General features: G+C 53.9%; 1 protein-coding gene across 1 annotated transcript in view; it reads left to right on the top strand.

Annotated features, from left to right (window-relative positions):
* Nucleotides 1–24,994, top strand: part of LOC101683586 (death associated protein) — a 66,388-nt gene extending 41,394 nt beyond the window's left edge. The window contains exons 3-4 of the mRNA XM_045082019.1: nucleotides 21,458–21,500; nucleotides 23,025–24,994. Coding sequence (XP_044937954.1) covers nucleotides 21,458–21,500; nucleotides 23,025–23,138 — 157 coding nt within the window. The 3' untranslated portion in view covers nucleotides 23,139–24,994. The remainder of the gene's footprint in view (nucleotides 1–21,457; nucleotides 21,501–23,024) is intronic.
* The last annotated feature ends 610 nt before the right edge of the window (nucleotides 24,995–25,604 follow it).

Genomic DNA, 25,604 nt, shown 5'->3' with positions numbered 1-25,604 from the left:
TCTCCCCAACCACTTGGAGGGCAGCGCTTACCTCCCTTTGCCTGCCCCTGGGGCTGCCACACTGCAGAAGCCAGCCAGCCCGGCTCCTCCCAGTGCCGAGACGTGGGTCACTGGCATCGAGCATCCAACACTTGGGTTACATGGTTACAAGGGTGTGACATCACGAATATTGTTTCTAAGGGGAAAAAAATTCTTCCCATGTGCAAAGACATGCCCACTCTGCACATGAAGCCCTCTCCTTCGTGAGGTGCGAGCTGCTGCCCTACAGTGGGCAGAGCCCCCGTGCCCCTAATGCCCATCAGTGCTTGGTGATGACAGGAAGTCAGTAGAAGCCAGCTGTGTGTCCTACTACAGACTCAAGGGTGAGAAAACCTGGTTGCTGGGGGACAGCTGTAGGGAAAGGAGAAGGCCCTGGGTCCTCCAGGCATTCGAGAGCCCAGCTGTGGAGGCAGAGTCGGCCAGACTGTCCATGTTGAGGGGAAGGATGGTGGTCACACATCTTTATCTTCTCCAAGCTCCTGAGACAGCGCCTAGGACAGTAGAGTCTGTAGAGCACAGAGCTGGGCTTTTGCCAGGAGTGAAGTCACACTTCATAAAGAAGACGCTGGTTTCTTTCCACGGTCGGCTGCCTCTGAGCCTGGGCCTCAGTCTGGTCACGTGTTCATTCTGAACCATTCTCGATTTTTAGGGAAGTATGGCAGGAGTCCTGCAAAGAAATCGAGGCTTTGTTGCCAGGAATCACCGTATAGGAAGATGGTGGGCGTTTTCTGATAATTTCCTAATTCAGATCCCGAAAACGGATGGACCCTGTGAGGAGGACGTACACTCCGTCCTCCTCATCCTGCCCCAGCACGCTGATGCTTGAAGATTCAGCAGATGGTCCCAACCCCGTTCTCAGGGCTGGCGTGCCGTGATCTGAAGAAGTGCCTCTTGGCCCGAGCGCTTTCTTACTAGGGAGAAAACCGCGTGCAAGCTCGAGATTAGTCTGGCCCACTTGCTCAGGAACCCCAGGTTTCCGACCCATCAGCTGCTGGTCTGACGCAGCTACCTTGGGAGGTAACAAAAATAAAGCCACCTGCTCTCTATTCGCTCCCTTGGGAGCCTTGGAGGCTCTCCCCGCACCAGGAGCTCCGCGCATTTCCGAGGCGGGAGCAGCCTACAGCCACAGTTAATCCGCCTGGTTCACGCGCTCCTGCAGACCCGGCCGGCCACGCGTGGAGCACGAACGGCATCCGCCGGGCTCTGTGTGCACTGGACACTGCAGGCGCTGTGATCAGCAAAGTCCCACCACTGTCCTCGACCTCGAAGGGGAGCTGGGCATGCGAGAGCCTGGGCTGCACAGAGCAGTGGGCAGTCTTTGTGGGAACACAGCTGAGAACCCGCTACGGCCAGTGGATCGCGGAGGGCAAGGGAGAGAGAACGTGGGAGCAGGCCCTTGAGGCAGTATTTACCAGCAGGCTCAGTGTCAAGATCATACAGGCAAGGGCGGCTGGGCGGCTCGGTTGCTAGGATCCCAGGATCGAGTCCCGTGTCGGGCTCCCTGCCCGGTGGGAAGCCTGCTTCTCCTTCTCCCTCTGCCTGCCACTTACCCTGCTGGTGCTCTCTCTCTCTCTCTCTCTCTCTCTCTCTCAAATAAATTTTAAAATCTTTTTTTTTAAAAAAAATGATTTTTAATTTATTTGACAGAAAGAGACACAGTGAGAGAGGGAACAGGAGCAGGGGGAGTGAGAGAGGGAGAAGCAGGCTTCCTGCAGAGCAGGGAGGCCTATGCCGGGCTTGAACCCGGGACCTTGGGATCATAGCTGAGCTGAAGACAAGATGCTTAACGACTGAGCCACCCAGGAACCCCAAAAAAAATCTTTAAAAAGGAAAAAAAAAAAGGAGTGACGATGCACCATGTTTGGACGGGTGTTTTGAGGGTGTGAGGTGGTGCTGCTCCCTGTAATTACATTAGGACGGGGGCGGAGCCAGACAGCCAGCCCAGAAGTCAGGGACACACACGCACGCACACACACACACACACCAGTATCCCAGTGATAACCGGGGTGGATTCCACCTCCCCTCTACTGGTCAAGAAGGAGACAGCAGGTGGTTAGCTGCCCTTTTTTTTTCCTAGAAAAGGATAGGAAGGCAAACATCATGCCATCAGCCTCTGTATCATTTTTGAAGACTGCATTGCAGAAAATGTTTGTACTTATGTCCCCGAGAGTGGCTCAGGACTGTCTCACAGCCGTGTTACCGCACCACAAAGATGCTGTCTTTTCCTTTCCACCCCGCTCAGCACTCTTTCGAGGCAAATGCTGAGGGACAGGGACGAACTCTATCTTGAGCTGGAGAAGAACTCGCCTTTGCGGTTCTTTATACCCGATGGAACTTCCTTCTTTAAGGTGGTGCTCCAGGTTAGTGCTCCCACTCCCTCTGCACCTGCCTTTGTGAAACAGGCACCATCGATGCAAATGGTTTTGATCTGGGTGCTTCGCTCACGGCCACGTAGCTCATTTAAAATACTGCACCTTTGTTTCCTTGGCTGCTTTAGGTCCCTGCCATGCCTCCACTCACCCCGGCGGGCTCCCTGCTCTGCCTGGGTGTCACCTTTCCTTGGGGTCCTTCCCTTTGGTTTCCAGGGTGACGGCTTGATCATCAGATGCTTCCCTGAGGCCCTGGAGCCGTGTGAACACACGGGATTTCCACCCGCTACCCCAGGGGCCACAAAGTTTCTGGAATAGTCCTGCTTTCAAATATTCTCTCCCACTGTCCACGAGGATTTCCATTCATCAGGCAGTGTGTTCTGGTTTTGGATAACAAAATGCAAAGCAAGTGGGTTATCCTGCCTATAGGGTAAGGGCCCTGGGTTCACTGGCAAAGAGGTCAAGTCTGGAGTTGCAGTCCACTGTGCAGACCTGGGGGCCCTCATGCATTTGGGCCCCATCTGTGTCTGAGTACCCAGCTCTGTGGCTGGCACCAGTGGTTGCTCAGAAAATGCTTCTTCAGTGCAGGGGCCCAGGCACAGCAGGAGCGTGGAGAGACCCGCGGTCACAGACCCGCCATGCCCCTGGCTTCTGTGCGGCCTCTGACCCCAGCTGCATCCAGTTGAGTTCCCCAGACAGCACCGACTCTTCAACTGAAATGTCCACCTCTCTCAACCCTAACAAACTCCCCTTCCTGCGGAGCCAGCAGGGTTAGAGGAAGAAGAGAGAAAGGCCCCACCTTCCTTTTCCCAGCCTCGTTTGTATTGCGTTCTAGACCTTTCACGTTTGTTGTGATCCGCCGCTGTCAGTGACCCCCACTGTCATTGACCCGGAAGTGCTTACGCTGCTGTGAACCGGAACCAGGCTGCTCCTACACGCTGCCTCACTCCCTCAGCAGAGGTGGGCCTTAGGTGGGGATTTACTTGCCCGTCCGTGGTGGGAGAAGGCAGGCTCTGGTATGAGGCTCCGTTCAGGCATGCCATCTCCACGCGAGCCTTATAAACTCTCCCTTTGACCCCCCTGCACTTCCCTCTACCCCCTCGAAACACGTCACATCTAGCCTGCCGATAGGTCAACCAGGGTGTCTCGGCTGGGGCCTCTCTCTTTAGGGCTATGGCCATGGCACCGTGTCTCCTTGGTCCCCATCCTGACCCCACCTGGCCACATCCACACCGTGGTCCTCGAGCCCAGCCTCGGCTTGCCAGGAGCCGTCCTCCAGGCACCAGGATTGCTCCTCCGCTCTTGCTTACACGTGGGATAGCAGCCACCCTGGCCTCCGTCCCCACTGTCACGTGGCCTAGAAAGACCCGCTTGGGTCCCCACACTACCTAGTAATGGCTCCCTCCTTGAGGCACTCCTTGTGTGCACAGTGTGCCTACTGGGGGGAGCTCACTTGACCTTCCCCCAATTCCCATGAGCTCCGGAGGGGGTAGTTAGCCGCTTATTTCTGGTAAGGAAACTGAGTCTCGGGTGCCTGCTGGCCCCGGCTGTCAGTTCGGATGTGTGCTTTCCCTCTGCCGCCCGGTTCTCTCTCCGCCCCTTGGAGCCGCCTCGCCGTCCAGTTACCTGCTTCACTTTTTACGACGAGGCACGGTGAGCGCGTCGTTGGTGGGGAAAGCAAGTTATCTGGCTGTCTCCGTGGAAGGAAAGGAAGCAGGGGCTCAGAGGGAGCATTTGGGAGGAGGAGGCGGTAAGGGGAGCTTCGGGCAGGCGGCCCAGGGCAGCACACGTTGGCCGCTGGCTCTGTCTCGGGCCCCAGCTCTTCCTTTCGCCGCCTGAAGCCCTTATTCGCCAAGTTCAGGGAGTTTCTCTGACTCCCCTCGCGTCCTCGGGAGCAGCCCCCGGGGCCTCGGGCATCCTTGACAGAGATCAGCCCATGGAAGTTCTTCCCGTCGTTAAGGACAAGGACGAGCTCTGTTTTCTTCTGGTTGCCACAGAGACCCGCCGCCTTGAAACAGGGATGACTCGTTTCTGGAAAATCACTATGATCTGTGTCCCACTTTAGCTTCTGACAAACCTCACAGGCGTGCCCTGTGGGCCTCTTGATGACATTCAGGGGGCCCTGGGTCCAGCGCTCTGTCATCTTTCATCCTAGCCAGACCCTAGTGCGGAGTTCTGGACAACAGAGGAGCCCCAAACTCTCATTAGTGGAAAAGAGATGGTGACGGGGAGCGGCGGCGAGCCCCGTGTCTCCCCCCGCTACTGGACAGCAGGACGCGGGAGATGTGCCAGATAGAAAACTGGACGCTGCCTCATTTTGAGGCATGCTTGGTGCTTTCAGACATCTGTCTGTTGCGGGAGTAAACAGGTGATGCCGACAGATAAACAAACCACAGATAAACCTTAGGGCCCCGAATCTATTAATTTTCCCAGGTAGGGACCTGGTTGCCAAGACCAGTGCCATGAAGAGTCATGACTCTTCCCTGTCGGGGAATGAATGAGGACTTGAGTCACGGCCCAGAGTGCTCTTCTCCTGCCCGGAAGGGACTCTGTGTTGGGCCACGGCACAGTCCATCCCTGTCGCTCGGCCGAGCCGCTCGGGTATTTCTGGAGCATCTGCTCTAAACAGATGCTCGAGGGTGGGGTTCTTGGATTGAATGCACTCGCTCCCTCCCTGGCTTGTAAGAGTAAAGCCGAATTAGAGGTGGGTTTAGGTTTCTGTGCATTTGACCTTGCTCCTCTTTATCTGTTAATTCCTGAAAATGCATGAGCGCGTGCTGCGACCCGAAGAGGGACCAAGAGCTCGTGTTTTCAGTGCTGCCGTTGCAGATCTGGAGACCTTTGAAGGCAGCAGCTTATCGCGTCCGCCCGGCTGGCGGGGCTGGGACTGCGGCTCGCGGCTTACCAAATCCCTCCCTGCCAGGAGTTTGGAGGGTGGATTAAGGATATAATTACAGGCGAATCCAGCAACAGAGCAATCCAAAAGCTCTTGTCCATCATGCCGTGTACTTGACTTTAACCTAAGCCGTGCTCAGTCCTCCCACGGCGTGTTTTGACTTTTGCTAGATGCAAAGCTCTCATGGCCGAAAGTCTCCCGAGAGCAAGTGAAATCTGGCATCTCTCCTCTTTTATTGTTGGGTTCTCCACGAAAAACCGCCTGGCGCTGGCTGGCCCCGTGCGGGGTCGACCACCTGTGCGTCTGGAAATGGAAGGAGACCCAGGCCAGATGCGTTGTTGGCGCCTGTATTTGATTTAACGTCCGTGTTACTTCATTCTGATGGAAGTTCTGTGAGCAGTTGTCAGATTTTCTTCTTACACAGTCATTTTCCTATTTAAAGCTGTAGCGCTCTAGAAAATACTACTTTGTGCTTTGAACCAGGGACACCCTCCTCCCAAGCTCATATCATCGTGAACATGACCCATGACCCTGAAACAGCCGACTAGATCCGATTTCACACTACAGGCAGTAAGTACTTTAACTCGAGCGGCCGCCCGCTCTGCACTGCCTCTCCCTGTCGTTGATTTCACGTACTTGCGAGTGACGGGTCACCCCTGCAGACCGCACCCGACAGTGTAGCTTTGGAGCTAACCCACAGACAAACCTTGTTTTCCAGCTTCCCTTACATTACCACGTGGTAAAACAGATTTTTTTTTTTTTATTTTAAAACTTAGCCGTTGCCTTTAATGGTCATCTACATCCTTCCTAAGACGTATCTTCCCTAGAACACTTAGTGACATGAAGGGGTCTTGTTGTTTTTTGTTTTGTTTTTTCCCCCTTCCCTGTGTTGTTTGAACAACACAGGGTGCTGGGAGTGGGGCCAGCAGGGGCTCAAATTCTTCAGCTCTGGGACCTTTCCTCTCTGTCAAAACCCTCCAGTCCTACCCCCCACGGCACCGTATGTGCTCAGAACAAGGAATGAGAAAACAAGGTTCAAAGAAGCTCGAGAGGGGCGCCTGGGTGGCTCAGTGGTTTGGGCTGCTGCCTTCGGCTCGGGTCATGATCTCAGGGTCCTGGGATCGAGCCCCGCATCGGGCTCTCTGCTCCGCAGGAAGCCTGCTTCCCTCTCTCTCTCTCTCTCTGCCTGCCTCTCTGCCTCTCTCTCTGACCTTCTTCTCATTCACGCTCTCTCTCACTGTCTCTGTCTCAAGTAAATAAATAAAATCTTTAAAAAAAAAAAAAAAAGAAGCTCGAGAAACCCTGGAACTTTCTATTACGGGGCGGGGGGGCAGGGGAGGGAGAAGGAAAGAATTTTTAAATGACAACTTTAGAAAACAAAATAGCAACGAGGGGTCCCGTCTTTATATAGGAAATCAATTCATTGTCTTTTGCCACTAAACGTAATTTTGTCGGTGGAGGCGGCCCCCTGCGCACAGTATAGGTACATTATTCTGCTCCAAGTAGCAGCTGTTCTGTCCACCCATGACACAGGTGGACGCGGAGGCTCGGAGGGGCTGCTCACCTCAGGGGAGATTGGAACCCAGGGCTGTTTGTCTCCAAAGCCCGGGGACCCCAGATGCTCCAGGACACCCTGCTCGCGTTGCTTCTGGATCTTCCCCGAGCTCTATGCGGACACGAGGTGGGCTTTCTCCACCATGCAGATGCCCAGCACCGGGCAGCGCCCGTGCACACCCGGCAGGAAGCGTGGCGCGGGTTTCTGTCATCCAGTGTGGTCGCCCCTCTGTTGCCATGAACGCAGAGACCGTCTCTGGCCAGGACGACCCCTGTGTGTTAAGCCCGTAGGATGCGAGCTAACAGTCAGAGTCGCTGCTGCCTTTGCCTGCGGGGGAGAGGGCCAGGGGGAGGGACGAAGGAAGAAAAGGGGAAGGTCATAAGCCACACCAGGATGTCTCTGTACGGAACAAGCACTAAGCTTAGAGGAGCTTTCTGGAAACACGGGTTGAGGGGTCAAGTGGCATTTCCAGGCCCTGGGTAGACCGTCCGCAGCTCTTGCCAGGGGCCTGCGTGTCGGTGGGACACATGGTTTATGCAGAAGCTGCGCTGGCCCTGCTCTCGGGATTTGGGGGGTCCCCACCTCCTCACACTAGACTAACAGCGGGCAGAGTGCTGGCGTCTGGGCCAGCGGTGAGCCGCGTACGCGTGGGTGCCCGCTGAAGAAGCCTGTCGAGAAGCCCTCCCACGTGGGGACTGGACCCCACTCGTCTCCAGGACAGACTCCGAGGAGCAGGCCGGGCGCAGGGCCTGTCCCAAGGCCTGAACCAGGAAGGGAGAGGACCCCATTGCTGACCCTGAGCCTCCGTCCTCGCCTTGAAAGTGAGGAGACCGGTTAAGGACCTTTGCTCAGGTCCCTTTGAAAATGGTTTTACAAACTCCATATACCACACTGGGTAGGAACTAGCTTCCAGAGGATTTTCTCTCAGGTTGAGCATTTTATTGAAAGCACGGGGGTTAAAAAAGAAAGAAAGAAAGAAAGAAAGCCCAGGGGTTGTGTTTTATTTGCCCTTAGTCAGACTCACAGGACGGGGGGACACACCTGTCCTGAGGTGCCAGTGACCCTGGCCCACCAGGGACACCCAGCCTCCAGCCGCCTTGTGCACCGGGCACCTGCCAAAGCTCGGCCACCGGACCGCCAGCAGCTGAGAGGACCCGCAGCGCCATCTTGTGGGAATGTTCTGGGCCCGCGCTCCAGCTGCCGGTAGCCAACACGTCTGTGAGGAACTACGGTGACAAAGGAATGTCTGGGTGCAGTCAAGTGAGCGGTTTCCCTGCGGTCACCAGCCACGCTAATTGTTATTTTGGTGTCTAGAAAATTAATAACCCAAATAAATGAACAGCCAGCCAGGAAGATATGTCAAGAAAACGTAGCTAGGGAGGATTTGTTTTCCGTCTGTTTTCAGGACATACATACACATCACCGCAGGTGGGAATCTGTTTTTCTGTAAACGCCGTGAAAACATGAATCCGTGGATTTAGAGCCAAGTCAAAAGACAGTGACAGAATCTGCTTCCAGATGGCTGAAGAGCTCTACCCTCTCACCGGGAGGCCCGTCCCGCGAGCTGGGCTGCACCCACCTCACCCCACCTCCGTCGTTGCAGAAGACCAAGAAGAGGCCCCCTCGGACCTCACCCACTTTGTGACTTCGTGCCGGCAAAAGCAAATCGAGCTGTGCCCCTTCCTTCTGCTCACTGCGGCCCAGCACGTGTCCTTCCCTTCACGCCTGCGGGCCCCAACTTAGACATCGCCTTGGCAGGGTCTGCGTTGACCCCCCCCCCACCCGCCCTTTGGAGAGACCCTGTTGGACGTTCTCCCGGAGCTGGCCACCAGGTCTCATTCTGGGCTTGCACACGGCCTCTCGGGCTGGGTCACCCCCTGAGGGGGCAGCCGTGTTCTCGCTCTGGCCTCAGGCAGGGCTCAGCGAAGCCCTCACAGCCCGTGTTTCCGGTTGCGGGGCTGCGTCTGGAGAGATCCTGCCTCTTCCTCCCCCTCGGACCACGCACGACACCCCTGAAAGGCTGTGGTCTGGGACCAGCTCGGTGCCCCTTGTGATGGGCGGCAGGTTACATGGGGCAGTGCTTCTGTCACGTGGCCTCATGGGGAGGGAGGCCTCGTGGAAATGTTAGCTGCTTGTGGGAAAATGAAATCGAAACTTTGACACAGGCTTTTGGGCCCGAGAGTTTATGTGAGCACCGTTCGCTGACTCACCAGATGATCTGACAGTTAGGGAGATTTGGGGGGGTGCGGGGAATCCCCTCCTGAGCACACACTGCTTTCTTACCAGGAAGGGGGGGGTGTCACCCGATGACACCCTCCCCGTCCTGATGGCGCCTTTTCTGGGTGGCGGCCGGCCTCTGCCAGCCCCTGCCAGCATCCCAGCCAGGCCTCCGTCCATCCTCACCTGTGGGCTGGGGCCAGGAGCTGTGGGTGCAGGAGGGGCTGGCGGCCCCAGCACAAGCACTTGGAACCCCTTCCTCCCCAGCCTTATGCCGCAGAGATGCCAGCCTCCGCTGGAAGCGCCAGTGGCCCCATCATGGTCCCTGGCTGCCTCGCGACCGTTCCCTCCTGGCTTCCTTGGGCTGAGAAGCTAAACAAGCCGCCCGGGTCGTGTCAGCATGGAAACGGAATAGATGAAGGGCAGGACTAGAGAGTTGTGTTACTCTAGAGGAACTAGAGAGTTTTTCTCCGAGTCCAGCGTATGGGCTGGGGATATCTGTGTTATCACAGGCCATTCCACTCACTTCGGAAGCCCTCGTGTCCCAGACAAGGCCAGTGTTGTTCTACGTGGCGGATGAAATAGAACTGAACCGGGTGTGACTTGGCAGTGGAAACCAAAGGCAGGGTTTAGAGGGAGGGGGGAAGTCAGGGGGAGGGATGTGTCACTGTCTCAACACGTGACATTGGCAGAGAGTCTGAGCACCGTGCGTATGGCCGATCACCTGACGGGATCGGGTCCGCAGCCGTCCCATAGCCCAGAGGAGGATGCTAAACCCAGAGGCCCTCACACACCATCCACCAAACCGGTCATGGGCAGAGCCAGGAGGCGAACGAACATGGACATCGGGGTTCAGAACCCATGCTTGGCTGGGCCCACCTGCCCCCTCTCCTCCTGGCCGCCTTCGTGGACCATGTCAACTGTGTTCTGGCTTGAGAGTTTGAAACCTTCTCTGGGGCAGAGCCAGCAATGACCCAGCAAAGAGCATTGAGCTGAGAGCTAGGGGGCCCACGCCCCTCCCGGCTCTGCCTCTAGGACCGCGAACAAATTTCAGCCTGTTGCATCTGCCATTGCTTCGTCCGTAGAATAAAGACAACCCTACAGAAGAGAATCGGATGAGTTCATTTACGGGGACGTGCTCTGTACCCTAGTGAGGGGCTGTAGACATAAATGATAGTTTTCAAGGAAAATAAAAATCCATTATCAGCTCAGAAAGGCAGATGTGAATCTGTTCCAATCTGTCTGGTTAAGTAAGGGACTCTGTGACTACAGTGAGCTTGCTTACTTTAAAAATCTGCATCTTTAAATTGTACATAAAAGACAGTCTGGAAATAGAGGCCACCAAGTGACCCACTTCTCAGCCCTAAAAGGAGGGCATTAGGCTAGTGCTGTGGCCTGCCTTTGTTCCAAGTCTGACTCTGAGCACTTCTCTGCTGGGCAACCTTCAGGCAAATTACTTAGCCTCTCTGATTTACCATTCCTTCATTTATAAAGTGGACATAATCCTACTTCACAAGTTTGAGGGGGTTAGTACAATAATTCTAGGTAAAGCACCCAACTCAGTGCCTGGCCCCTGGTGAGTGATACGTACACAGAGGGCTGTTATCATCTGAGGCCATTCCCATCCTTTTGAGAAATAAAGAAACAATGCATTAAAGGCCGCATGGCCCCATCTCTGTATGAACACCTCCCTCTGATATTTTCAGAGTGCATTTTCGTGAAGAGGAGAAAGTATTTGCAGAGGGTAATTTGGTGGACTTCCTGGAACTCAGATCAAAAGCACTCACATGGAAATGATTCTGTTAACTAAAACTTTCCAGTAATGTCTTTGCTGCCATTTTGACTACTTGCAGTGCGATGGGGTGACTTGACTGGATCCCCAGTCCTACTGATCATTGTGTGTGTGTGTGTGTGTGTGTGTGTCCGTCCCGGCGTGCTCCTACACAGCAGCTCAGAACCCTGATCTCTGTGAGACACTCGGGAAGCAGAGGCCCACGGCTCCAGTGGCCTTGAACTCCTCCTCCCATTCCTAGAAGCCTGTTTTTGGACGAGAGTGGAACGGCTCTCCACCCCCCCGACCCGAGGTAAAAGCAGGAAGAGAAAGGACCCCATAGAACTTGCTGGGAAAGCGGGGTTGATACAAACACACGCTGACCCTGTTTCCTGTCACTAGCAGTCCTGGGAAGGGGAGCATTTCGGCCCCTGCCAGGGAGCCCAGAATCCTGTCCCCAGGCTTAGCTTTGAGCAAGAACAGGCTTCACCGTCCTGGACCAGGTCGGCATGCTGCACAGCCCTGGGCTGCTGGGGCACATGTGGACGGTGCATGCCGTTCTGGGCAAAACTCTAGAAACTACACTGGAATTGGAGTGGGAGGAGGGCCCCAGAAAGTGAGCGAATTTGCGGTCAGGTTCCGGAGTCCAAGAAGGGGGTGTCCCAGAGGCCTGTGGTAGCTTCCGCAAACATCGCAGTCCTGTCCCACAAGAGGGACTTAGAAGAGGCCATCATCTTAGGTTGGAGCCTCTGGGCAAAATGCCAGGGGTTGGAGACAGCGCAGAGGCCACCCTGAGGGCCCTGGAGGTCCTCGCCTGCCAGGGCCACCACAGCCCAGGCCAGGCAGCCATCCCCATGAAGGGAAACTGGACCAAGTTGTGGCTATAGGCTCCTTCACAGCCCAGCGGCCGAGCTGCACCCCCCAGAGCTGGGCAGAAAATGGCCCGTCGTAGGGGACCCGCACTGTGACAGTCCAGGTAGGGAGACCTCAGGCCATCAAGGGACCTCGATGGTTTTTCTGTTGATCCCATGTTGGCCTACTAGTCACTGGGGTAGGTTGAGTTAAATTAAAACACCGATATTTATTTCAGTAGTTGCTATTTTCGATTTGAGAAGAGTTTTAAGAACGTGAATTGTTTTCTCGGCCCTGGGGACTTCTTTTCTTTTTTTTTTTTTTTTAAAGATGAGATCACCGGGGCTCCTGGGTGGCTCAGTCTGTTGAGCGTTCAACTCTTGGTTTCAGCTCAGGACATGATCTTGGTGTCGTGGGTTCAAGTCCCGAGTCGGGCTCGGCGCCCATCAGGGAGTCTGCTTGAGATTCCTTCCCTCTGCCTCCACTCCTATTCTCACTCTCGGTCTCTATAATAAATAAATCTTTTAAAAAATAAAGGAAATAAAGATGAGACCAGCAAACCCAGTCCCGAGAGCCGTCTCCATTCTGCTGGGTCACTCATTCCCTAAGCATTTGATCCCGCCTGTCTGGAATGCCAGGAAAGCATAAACGTTATCCATCAAGGAAACTTACAGAATAAATACTAAGAAAATGTAGTTTGGGCCAGAGGACCCTGCTGCGACTGTGAGGTGCCGAACAGGGGAGCCTGGAGTACTCCGTGCCTCAGACACTCGGCCGCTGCCTGGGGCGGGTGTGACAGGTGCGGGGCTGCGGACGTGTGAAGAAGCCCTTGCTGGGGCACCAATCCCCACTGATTCCGCCTCGCTGCTGTCCCTTGAAGTTTAGAGAAGCGCGGGTTTTAGAAACTGGAAAAGCCTGAGGAAGTGGGGAGGGCAGGGCTGGTTTTTTCCCCGTCTCTGTTTCCTGAGAGACAGGAGTGTTGGATCTTCAACACAACATCTGTCAGAGCAATTTCCATCGGAATAATTAAATCCTCAAAGCCACGATCACAGTTTATAGAATCTTGGAAATGTAGGTTATGCTTTGCGCGGAACCCTAATGCAGTCTAAAATCTGTGTGTTTCTGCAAACACAGCTTGGTAAGCAGACTCGTCGCCACGGTTCTCGTTTGAGTTTCTGTCGCGGCTGCCGGAGCTCGAGGAGTTCGGGCAGGGTTTCTGCTCGACAAACAGAACAGACGGTTCCCAGCGGGAGGGGCTGTGCGCGGCAGGTGGAGAAGGGCATGGAACGAGGGGCGCTTCGGCCAAGCCTGATGAAAACCCCACCCCCACGCGGCCTGGGCCGAGCAGGAGCTCCGTGCAGATCCGTGTCTCTCTGCGACGAGAGGTCAGCCTCCCGTCACCTTGTCACTGGCGGCTCCCTTGATGTCCTTGCAGCCGATGACAGGCTTTTCCCTTTCAGAGGGGAGAGCACTTGGGGGGGGGGGCGTGGTGTCCTAAAGACCGTGGCCGATGATCAGTGCGCACTGATACGTTTTATTCCCTGCTGCAAGGAAGCTCTTTTTTCCCCCCAAGATTTAATTTATTTATTTGAGAGAGAGAGAGTTCATACGTATAGGAGCAGTGGGGAGGAAGGGGGGGGGGAAGCAGACCCCCGCTGAGCAGGGATCCAGATGCGGGGCTCGATCCCAGGACCCTAGGACCATGACCTGAACCGAAGGCAGACGCTTCACTGACTGAGCCACCCAGGCGCCCCAAGGAACCTTATTCCTAAACTTCAGTTGCTAAGTCTAAACAATGACGATATAGCACATTTCACACATTGAGATGCCTGCTATCAAAAAGCCCCGGACGATGATAAAAATGGGCGACGTGCAGAAATGGGACCCCGGGCTTTGCTGATGGGAATCTCAAATGGTGGAGCTTCCGTGGCAAACCGTTCAGTGGTTCCTCAGACCTGAATGTGGGCTTACCGACCACAGGACCCAGGGGTCCCCTTGTGAGTGAATACACGAGAGACTTGACAGCAGGGACGCAAACAGGTCCTGTGACATCAGTGTCCACCGTGTCGTTTGTCACAGTGGCCAAAAGGTGGAAAGAACCCATGTGTCCATCAGCGACAAGTGGATAAAAAGAATGTGGCCTACCCCTATAATGGCACATAATTCAACCTGAGAAAGAAGGGAATTCTTTTTTTTTATTTTTTGCAAAGATTTTTTTTTTTAATTTATTTGTTTGTCAGAGAGCGAGCACAAGTAGGCAGAGAGGCAGGCAGAGGGAGAAGCAGGCTCCCCGCTGAGAAAGGAGCCCGAAGGGGGACTCCATCCCAGGATCCTGAGTCTATGACCTTAGCCGAAGGCAGACGCTTAACCGCCTGAGCCACCCGGGTGCCCCAAAAGAAGGGAGTTCTAACGTATGCTACAACATGGGTGAAACTTGTGTTTTAAAGGAAATAAGCAAGATTCCATTCATCTGAGGTCTGAGGTGCCCAAGTCGTCCAGTTATTAGGACAGAAGGAAGAACGGCAGTTGCCAGCGGCTGAGGAGAGGACTGGGGGCTGTGGGAGAGGCTGGAGGAGGGGGTCCTGGAGGCACTGGCGTTGCTGTGTAATTGTTTCTCCTAAGGTTGCTGAAAAGCTCTGCAGACGGACAACGGCGATGGCTGGATAACATCGTGCGTGTGCTTGCTGCCACCAGGTCTACCACCGAGCAGTTAAAAATCGCTGAAGTGGTGATGGTGCCGTCAGGCTGCCGACTCTCAGTTTCAGCTCAAGGCCCCATCTCAGGGTCATGAGATCGAGCCCCACATTGGGCTCCGTGCTCAGTGCAGAGTCTGCCTGAGACTCCCTCTCCCCCTCCCCGCTCATGCTCGCTTGCTCTCCCTCTCTCAAATAGATAAAAATCTTTTAAAAAATAAATAAATAAAAACGGTTAAAATGGTCAAGGATTTTTTGAATTCGTTGCTGAGCTAGCTAGGGTTTAGAGCAGAGCCGGCAAGGAGGGGAGAAGGCCCTCCAGTCTCGGGAGCCTGCTGACGTGGGGCGGGCCGGTGGAGCTAGCCGACGCCGGGTCTCTCCCGGCCAGCTAAGAGCTCGCACGTGCCGCACAGTCCTTGAATGATTTCTGTTTTTTTAATACTTTTTCTCCAAATTTTTATTTAGATTCTAGTTAACATATAGAGTTATACTGGTGTCAGAGGCAGAAGTCAGTGGTTCAGCACTTCCGCGCTCATCGCAAGCACCTTCCTGATCGCCCCTGTAGCCTGTCCCCCAGCCGGCTCCCCCCCCCCCCGCAACCCTCAGTTGGTTCCCTGCCATTAAGAGTCTTTTTATGGTTTACTTTCTTCTTTCTTTCCTTTTGCTCTATGTTCATCTGTTTTGTTTCCTAAATTCCACCTATGAGTGAGATCACGTGGTATTTGTCTTTCTCTGACTTCTTTCACTTAACATAATACCCTCTGGCTCTAGCCACGTCACTGCGTATGGCAAGATTTCATTCTTTTTTATGGCTGAGTAATATTCCATTATATATATCTAGAGAGAGAGAGAGAGAGAGAAAGACACCACATCTTCTTTATCCGTTCATCATTCAATGGACACTTGGGCTCTTTTCATAGTTTGGCTGTCGCTGGTAATATTGCTACAAACAGCGCATCAGGATGTGTGTACCCCCTTCAAATTGGTATTTTTGTGTCCTTTGGGTAAATACCTACTCATGCAATTGCTGAATCCTAGGGTAGCTCTATTTTTAACTTTCTGAGGGACCCGCATGCTGTTCTCCAGAGTGGCTGCACCAGCTTGCATTCCCACCAGCTGTGGAAACAGGTTCCCCTTTCTCCGCATCCCCGCCAACATCTTCTGTTTCCTGTGTGGTTAATATTAGCCGTTCTGAGAGGTGTGAGATGCTATCTCATTGTGGTTTTGATTTGCATTTCCCTGATGATGAGTCATGTTCGGTATCTTTTCATGTGTCTGCTAGTCATCTGGAGGTCTTCTTTGGGAAATTGACTATTCATGTCTTCTGCCCATTTCTTAACTCGATTATTTGAGTTTTGGGTGTTGACTTTGGTAAGTTCTTCATGGATTTTGGATACTAATCCTTTATTGGATATGTCATTTGCAAATATCTTCTCCCATTCCACAAACTGCCTTTTAGTTTTGCCGACTGTTTCCTTTGCTGCGCAGAAGCTTTTTATCCTGATGAAGTCCCCATAGTTCATTTTTGCTTTTGTGTCCCTTGCCCCGTTGACATGTCTAGGAAGAAGCTGCTGGGGCTAAGGTCAGAGAGTTTGCTGCCTGTGTTCTCCTCTAGGATTTTGATGGTTTCTTGCCTCACATTTAGGCCCTTCCTCCATTTTGAATTTATTTTTGTGTATGCTCTGAGGAAGCGGTCTAGTTTCATTCTTCATGTGGCCATCCATTTTCCCAACTCCATTTGTTGAAGTGACTGTCTTTTTTCCATTGGGTATTCTTTCCTGCTTTGTCAAAGATTAGAGAACCCTCTATTTGTGAGTCCATTTCTGGGTTTTCTACTCTGTTCCACTGGTCTGTTTGTCTGTTTTTGAGACAGTACCATACTGTTTTGGTGACTAAAGCTTTGTCATAGAGCTTAAAATTCAGAATCGTGATGTCTCCAGCTCTGCTTTTCTTTTTCAGGATGCTTTGGCGATTGGGATCTTTTGTGGTTCTGTACAAATATTAGGATTGTTTGTTCTAGCTCTGTGAAAAATGCTGATGGTATTTTGATAGCAATTGCTTTAAATGTGTAGATTGCTTTGGGTAGTATAGACTTTTTTTTTTTTTTTTTTTTTTAAAGATTTTTTTTTTTATTTTTTATTTATTTATTTGACAGAGAGAAATCACAAGTAGATGGAGAGGCAGGCAGAGAGAGAGGGAGAAGCAGGCTCCCTGCTGAGCAGAGAGCCCGATGCGGGACTCGATCCCAGGACCCTGAGATCATGACCTGAGCCGAAGGCAGCGGCTTAACCCACTGAGCCACCCAGGCGCCCCGGTAGTATAGACTTTTTAACACTGTTTATTCTTCCAGTCCATTTCTTCGTGTCCTCTCCAATTTCTTTCATAAATGTTGTATAGTTTTCAGGGTACAGATCTTTTACTCCTTTGGTTAGGTTTACCCCTAGGTATCTTACTGGTTTCGGTACAGTTGTAAGTGAGATTGATTCTTGATTTCTTTTTCTGCTGCTCCATTATTGCTGTATAGAAATGCAACAGGTTTCTGTACATTGATTTTAAATCTTGCAACTTTGCTAAATTCCTATATTAGTTACAGCAATTTTAGTCTTTCAGATTTTCTATGTAGAGTGTCATGTCATCTGGAAATAATGGAAGTTTGATTTCTTCCTTGCTGATCTGGATTCCTTTTATTTCTTTCTGTTATCTCATCGATGACACTAGGACTTCCAGTACTACGTTAAATAGTACTGGTGAGCATGGACATCCCTGTCTTGTTCCTGATCTTGGGGGACAGGCTCTCAGTTTTTCCCCATTGAGGATGTTGTCAACTGTGGGTCTTTCGTGTATGACCCTTAGGATGTTTAGATATGTTCCCTCTATCCCTGTGTTGTTGAGGGTTTTTATCAAAATGGGTGCTCTAATTTGTCAGATGCTTTTTCTGCATCTCTTGGATCATGTGGTTCTTATCCTTGCCTTTATTAATGTGGTGTATCACGTTGATTGATTTGTGAATATTAAACCACCCCGGGAGCCCAGGAATAAATCCTACTTGATCTGAATTTTTTTTTTTTAATTAGAAAGTGCAATCTTAAAGCAAGAACCTCCCCCAAAATGTGTTGGATCTACAGGGCCTTAGCCTTACTCCTTTCAGTGCCATTTTTGTTATTTGTGGGGTTTGGTTTTTTTGGTTTTTTTTTGTTTGTTTGTGTTCATTTTGTTTTGTTGTGTTTTGCCTGCACCTAGAGATGGAGGCCCTGGAGAACGAGGATGCGGGTCAAGTCCTTGGGACCTTTACTGTCGCTCCCATCCCCCAGCGTAACTGGACAGCATACGCATTGTTCTGGTTGGGTCCTGAAGTCTGCTGTGACCTGAAGGCCACTGACTGCGCCTGCTCCTGGGTCCAGAATCAGCCCTCTGCAGTACGCAAAGGGCTACTTTGTGTCTCTTTGACCAAGGATGAGTCACAAACACCATACCTGGTAGCGGGGATGGGGCCTGCCATGGCCAAGAGATGGGGTGGGTGTGGCCTCGGTGGCTCCCTAGGCCGCACCCCATCCCTGCACGGGTCCCTCGATGCCCCAGTGGGCCAGCATCTTAGTGAGGGCCCAGCTGTGCGCCCATCCGTGAACACGTGGTATGGGCGGGCACCGATCAAGCACTATGTACTTTTTCATACAACAACAAGAACAAAGATTGGATAAGAGGTTATTTGGACTTTTAATCCCTGTTTAGTATTTACTTATTTTTTAATATTTATACTAATACGATATTTTAGTACCTACTTCTGTCATTTGTATTATTTCCCACATCTGTATTCCTTTCCCGAGGGACCGTGGGACACACGTGCCCTGTGCGTATATCTGCAGGGTTTGCCCCAGGAGCTTTGCCGTGTGTCCCCCTTCTCACCGCTAACCAAGCAGTGGTTCATGAATTGCAGGAGAAGGTGTCAGAAACCTCCCCCACCACCATCTCAAACCTAAGGAGCCCCTTTGGACAGAATACACGGGCCATGGAACATCTGGTTCAGAGCCCCAGCACCCAGCTTTCCGCCCCCCGCCGCCCCAGCGGGTGTCAGAGCATATGTCTGTACTCTGAACCCAACTTGCTTTTCACCGACACGCTTATCCACTGTGAGCAGGATCCAGTAAGCCGTGAAAATCCGAAAGCGTAAGGCCTGTACGTCAAAGCGTAGGTTGCTCGGGAGGGCGGGGTCAGCGAGGGGAGGACCATCTTGCAGCCCTGTCCCTGCGGGGAGCCTTAAGTTCTGCACCCAGAGTCCCCGGACACCCCTCAGGGAATGAGCCGGGCTGGAACGTTCTCATCTTGGCATCTCCTTCAGTCCCCAGAGTCTCCACGGCCGCCCCCGCGGTCGTGTGGTGAGGTGTCCTTGAGAGGCTCATGTCGGGGGAGGCTCTGGGAGTTGGATTCTAGCGGCCGTCCCCCTGCACGTGCATTCTGTGGCGCTGGGGCTGGACCCGGGTCAGTAATGGCCTCTGATCGTGACCATTTGCACACACTTCCCAAGACCTTCTGAAAGCGAGGCCTGGAACCCACATTCATGTTTAATGTGGGAGGGGCCCAGGGCCTGACCTGGACGGAAATAGCCAGGCTTTGAAGGGTCACCTGTGAGGAGGCGGCGGCGGCCACGGGCTGGAAGCGTGGGACCCGATGGGGCTCCTGGGGGCTGGGAACCCTCCCTCCCTGCACGCGGAGGGGAGCGGGTGCTGCCCCAGCCCCCCGAGAACCAGATTCCTGGAAGTCAGGGGCAGGGGCTGCCGACCGGCGGGGTTAGGTGCACCGGGGAACGGCAGGAAGGGCGCTGGGGGCCCGAGGGGTTCAGGACGCAGGGACCTGCGGCAGGCTGGCCTCTGCTCCTCCCTGCCTGCTGTCGGCCGCCTCGTCCGGAGTCGGACGCCGCCTCGCCCAGGTGCGCTCGCTCTCTGCCGGTTGGGCCGCCGTATTCCCACAGTCCAGTTCTCTGTGAAAAATGTGCGTTTGTGTGTTTCCTACACACAGCCATATAGCGATTTTGACATTGTTTTTGCTTGTCTGCTTTTCAGCAATGAAGGTGTACATACATGTATACAGACACACCAGGAGGGGAAGCAAGCATGCGTGTTTTACATATATAATGGCTCGGGCTTCCTGGGACACCTTTTAGGGTTCCCTTTGGGCAGGGAGTCACTCGACGGTTATCTTGACTAGATTCACTCTCTGTGGGTGACTTTCTTATCAAGTACTTGCTGGGGGTGGTGGAGGTGTGGGGGGCTGTCTTTACTGCCTTTGAATGCCTTGACTCAGGTTACAAAACTAAAAGCAGTGGACACAATGCAAGCAATCCTGCCGTCTGGGCACCAAACGATGCCTGGAAGGAGATGCTACAGAATCAGTCCACAAAACAGAGCCTTCCCTACTTCAGGCTTTCCCTAGATTTTTAAAGGAACATGCAAAATGTAAGAAAGTCTTGGGGTACCATAGTCCTCTCTAAAACATTCGTGAAATGTTAGAATCCGGAACACGGTTCCGCAGCTTGGGATGCAAAACCCTTGGACGTGAACACCCTGGGGGCCCACCCTGTGGGTGGTCGGGAGCCCTCGCAGCAGGAAGTGTCTGGATGGCAAACGCTTCCAAATCTACCACGTGGGGGACTTCCCCTCGAGCTGAACCTACTCGTCTCTGGCCGGCCGTTGCGCTATTGACCTTGTAGCCAAATCATATTTGTAATTGAAGAAAAAAATCCAACTCAGTTCACTGCGCGACAAAAGCAAAAATAAAACCAGTCATGTAGGGACATCTCTCTACTGCTTAGTAAGACTTGAAGTTTCTTAATCTCCCAGAGTAACAGAAATCACTTGGGAGAATTTCAGGTATTTTAGCGAAACTGTTGGGGAGATGAACAGTGAACTTAGTGAATCCTGGGGCGTTTGCCCGGAGCAAAACAAAGACAAGTGGTTTCCCTCCCTGATGCCCAGCAGCAGAGCAGAGCAGCAGAGCAGGTGGGAGGGGCTGGGCAGCAGCAGGACGGATTCCCCGCCCCCCATCTGCCCAGCAGCACTGGCCTTGACCACAACCTAATGCCTCCTGGAGCTGCCCCCCCACCCCGTGGCCCTCTCCCTGCCAGGCTGGCCTTGTATTATTCACCTGTCGCTCCCAGGTCCCCTTTGCTCTGATGGGGGCGTTTCACAGGGGTGTGCGTCTGCGTACCCCCCAGATCGGTGTTCTGATGTTCTTAAAACGGTGCACACGCAGCCATTTGAAAACACGCAGAGGCGAGTGTACACGAACGTGAAAGTGTGGTCAGCATCTCCTAAATGCACTAAACAGTATGAGTCTACTGTAAGAAAAAAGTTTGATGTGAAAACAAGTGCGTCCGTCTGTCCAGAAATAGGCTGGACAGAGAACCGTGTATTAACTGATTATTTCCATGTGGTGCGGTGGCAGCTGACTTGACCATGTTTGCACTTCTGTGCTTTCCGGCAAGGGACGCGTGTGACTTGGGCCCTTTCTCCCACCTCCCGGGGAGGTTGACACGCGGGTAGCTCCATAGGATTTCAGGTGGTAAGAAATGGCAGTAGCCTCACGAGGACCCTACATTTTTAATACCTGGGTCTCCTAAGGGCCAGGTGCTTTGAACCGACCCAGGGCTTTCCCCCTGTTAGAAGCTGCTAGAAGCCGCGGCGAGGGTGGGGACGAGAATCCGTCTGGGGTGGGCGCCTCCCGGTTCCGCGACCTCACTCTTCCCTGCTTCGGGAGGCACCCTTGTCCATAATCTCGTGAAACAAAAACTGCTCTAACAGCCACTGTTTGAGGATGACACCCCTCCCCCCGCCAAAAACACAAAGAAAACACAGACCCACCTGCTGCCTGCTAGTCCTGGCTCCTGCCTGAACTCACCTCAAGAGATGGACCCCACTGGTCCAGGGGAGAAGAAATCATTCAGGAGAGGAGGTTTGCTCCCCTTCCTCCGTCCTCCTCCGTCCCCGTGGACCTGCCTGCCCCGCGCTCCCTCTGCCTGTCTCCTTGCTCTTCTGTTCCCTGACGTCGCCTTTTCTCTTCTTGTCTTTGCAGCCCGCCCAAGCCGACCGTGTTCATCTCTGGTGTCATTGCCCGGGTAAGAGCCGTTCTGGCAAACCCTTGGCGCGGGATTGGATTCCTCCCGTCCTGTCGGGGACCCAGGGGCCCCCGTGCTATGTCGCGTCTGTCGCGAGCGCCCGTGTGGAACGGTGACCGCATGGCGTGCTCCCAGGAGCCGGAGCTGCTGGGCACCCCCAAGCCCGCAGTTTCTGGGTGACCTGTGAGCTCAGCATGTTTCTGCATCTTTAAATGGTTGAAAACTCAAAATGAGAAGTATAGGTTGTGACACGTGAAAATTACATGCCATTCACATCCCGGTGTCCACAGGTGAGGTCTTAGCACACCCAGCCTCGGCTGCTCGGGCCGGTGCGTCTGTGGCTGCTTCCTGCCGCAGTGGCAGGGAGTGACCCGCAGAGCCATGTTTGTGACCCGGCCCGTCACAGAAAATGCTCGCCAACCCCTGGACTAAACTCACGGGTATTTGCCACGCCCTTTACCTTTTAGGAGCCCCTTTTTCTGGTGAGACCCAACTTCTTTTTTTTTTTTTCCCAAGATTGATTTATTTATGTATTTAGAGCACGCGCGAGCACGAGAAGGGCAGGCAGAGAGAGACTCTCAAGCCAGCTCTGCTGAGTGCGGAGCCCGAGGTGGGGCTCGATCTCACGACCCTGAGATCAGGACCTGCCAAAACCAAGATTCAGATGCTTGGCCGACTGCATCACCCAGGCACCCCCCACAACATATTTTTTTTAACGCCCGTCAGCAAACGTGCGTTTGAGGGAGGCCCCGGGTGCGTCCGCCCACAGCCCTGGGGCTCTCGGTGCAATCGCGCCCTCAGCGTGTGATGAGTTAGACCCTGCGGTTGCTCAGAACAGCTCGCCCCAGGGCCCCGGGGACAGACGGGTGGCACACCTGTTACATGAGAGAGAACTGCATGGCAGTCCAAGTCCAAAGTCAGCCCAGGGTCGCTTGACTCGGCCGCAGCACGCCGCGGCTCCAGCCAGCTCGCGGCGGCCCGGCCCGGCCACCACCACACTTGCATGGTGGCACTGGAAGGCACTTCTCCTGACAGATCCCGGCGCCGCCTTTGCAACTGGAGGGGGTTGGCTCTGGCGTCACTTCCCAACTTTCCACCCCACCGTGGGTGTCTCCTTCCCCAGTGCCCTGACTCGGCTATGACAGCAAATTAGAATCTAAGACTGGAGTTGGCTCTGTCTTGCCCCAGTTGGAAGGGTCACGAGGTCAGCGCCAGCAGAGGAAGGCCACCCAAGCCCAGCTTACTTCTGAGGGAGCCCCATGGTGACCTGAGCTCAAGACGAGGGGGCAGAGAGCGTGAGCCTTCTCCCCCTCAGGGTGGTGCCCGAGCCTCGTGCCCTCTTCTGCTCCCCAGAGAGCTTCTGGACCCCTGAGGTGCTAGGAGACCTCCTGCTGCCCACCGGCAGGTCCCCCCCCCCCGTCATCAGCCACCCTGCAGGGAAGCTGGTAGACGTGGTGTTGGGGGCCTCCCTGTCACCCCGCCCTGTCTGCCCTGGGTGAGTGCATGCCTTCTGTCTCCCGACAGGGCGACAAGGACTTCCCTCCGGCGGCCGCGCAGGTGGCTCACCAGAAGCCCCACGCCTCCATAGACAAGCACCCGTCCCCGAGAACCCAGCACATCCAGCAGCCTCGCAAGTGAGCAGCGGGACCCAGCGCGTCCAGCAGCAGTGCCTCAGTTTCCCAATCTTTCGTGTTTCCTCAGCAGAGAAAACCAGCATTTTCTTCAACAATACTGCTCCTCTGGGAAATCTAAGACCAAGCCAAGTGCCCCTGCCTTTGCCTTAAATTTCTGTATCTGAAACTACAAAGGATCTGACCCCCTAGCCTTGTGTCCACAGAGGCCCTGATTGGTGGCCTTTGGTTTCCCTGTAAGGGCCAGAAGCTGAACTTTGCCCAGACCTAAGCCAGGGAAGTTTCCAGAGCTCAGTTTTACATCTCTGTCAGCAGTCATCGAAGGCCCTGCGTGTGGTCCCAGAAACAAGAGGGCCACATTTTGGGAGGACAGGATAGATAAAGGCCAGAGGAAACGTCGCCCGCAGCATGCTGTCGCCCGTACCATGCTGTTCAGTGACAGGACACTGTGCCTTCACAGCTAGGGGAGAACGGGACAGTAATTAGGGGCGGGTTGCAGGAAGGCAGGGCAGGGAAGGTTTTTGGTGGCGGTGACACCAGCATCCCCAGATTCCCCTCCCCGTGACAGGGGTCACTGCACAGGGCGGGGGTGGGGGTGTACCAGGTGGTCCCGGGAAGCGAAAGAGAGGCGCCCATCGTTGAAAGGCTCTTGAGCCTCAGGAGCCCCCTCCTGGAAAATTGGAATCCAGGCAGTCTGCTCGGAAGAAGCATCTCCGGGAGGAGATCGCAGTGCGCGTCCGGAGTCTGGCGCTGCCTCCTGACGCAGACAGCCTCCAGCGGGGCCGTCAGGCAGAGCCGCGGGGTTCCGAATCCCGTCTAGAGCTGCTCCTGAGTTCTAGAAGTGACCCCCGAACAGACACAAGGCTAGTTCTGGAACACTAAAGCTAGGGCATTTGCTCAGCGAAAGACCAGACGAGAACCTGTCCGTTGTCTCCACCGAGAAAGGTGGAAACCCCGTGTTCCGTTTCAGCTAGGAAAACCCCGTCCATCCAGATGCCCCGAAATCCTTCTGCGCAAGCGCAGGTCTGCCCGGGTCCGCGACCACCTGGGCGAGTCCGATGGTCCTACGCTTTCAGCCCATCTTTCCTACCCGGAGCTGCCCTAGACTGCGCCCCGGCTCACGGCTGGAGAGTGCTTTTACTTTTCTGAAAAGCCGAAGGGCTGCCCTCCTCAGACGTAGCCGTCTTCCAGAGCAGGTGCTTCTGGAGCAGGTAGGGCTCCCACGTCCCACTGGCCAACAGCCCGACCTGCTGCGGGTCAGCAGCGTGAGTCCCGCCGGGCCGCCTCACGTCCTGATCAAAGCCGCGTCTGCCCACTGGTAAAAACGATGCAGACCTCATCAGAGCCACCTCTCGCCCTTCCCCGAGGGAGCAACACAGCGCTGTTTCACATGCTAAAGGCAGTGTTTGCTTTCCCTTCTCATTGATTCTCCGGGAGCAGGGTCGAACCATCAAGGCACCCTGTGGTCACACCTGGGATTCCTTAAATGGGGAGATGTTGGTATGACCCGGCTACCTGGCTTGCAGAGATGCGAACTGGGCGTGGGGGAACAGCGTGCCCTGGGAGCACAGCAAGCCAGCAGCCGCCCCCAGCCAGCTACCTCCTGGAGCTAGGTCAGGCCTGTGCGGACCACCATACCCTCCCCTAGGAAATTCAGAAATTCAAATGGGTCCTTGTTACTTTCTGGTTTTGCAACCCGAAGCCCTGCGCTGTTTTCCAAGGTACATGGTTCACATCCTTTCGCTGCTTCAGACGTGTCCCTGGGCTCTCAATCCTTACGTGCAAAATATTTTCCTGAACGAGTTCATCTGTTGTGAACCTCGAGAATAATAATGATTGTAATAAAACTTGCATTTCTTCTCATGGCATGTGTTTTCTTATATTTCAGAGATTTTTCTTTTACATTTTACAGGGGTTCCCAGATGGTTTCAGTAGAGTCACAAACATGCCTGTGTGATGGATATTTTCACAAATTGTTGCCCAGCCACAAAGTCGAGCTGCTGGACACCTGACACTTTGAGTCTCATCATCTACTTTAAAATGTCTTAAAATGGAAGAGCTTAATGTGGCTGATTAAAACATATTACTTGTGCCCAGCAGCTGGCCCTACGCTAGATAGGTGCTTTGGGACAGACTTAAGAAGGAATTAGTAGTAAGCCCAGGAGTGCCGCAAGCAGCTTTTGATGGAAAACACATTTGCTTTTATCCAAAGCTGTCCAGGAGCCCCAGGGCTGGGAGGAGGTGAGTACAACTGTCAGACCTCCAGATCCAGCCAGATTGTAGGCTCGGACTGGGAGGGTCCCTTGAGGTTTCCCCCACAGGGACTCCCTCGTCGACTGAGGACCTGGGTGTCACCGGGGGAGGGGGGGAAGCGACAAGGGGGGGCGACAAGCCAGAGTCAGCATCTCCCAACAAACCTGGCCGTTCCTCGTCCCTGGTGTCCTCAATGGGGCCGCTGTTTGTGCAAGCACCT

The sequence above is a fragment of the Mustela putorius genome, unplaced genomic scaffold, assembly GCF_011764305.1.
Source record: "Mustela putorius furo isolate JIRA1106 unplaced genomic scaffold, ASM1176430v1.1 tig00000589_pilon_pilon_pilon, whole genome shotgun sequence".
NCBI lineage: Eukaryota > Metazoa > Chordata > Mammalia > Carnivora > Mustelidae > Mustela > Mustela putorius.
Note: the sequence above shows the minus strand (reverse complement) of the source record. Positions and strands in the feature narration are given on the sequence as shown.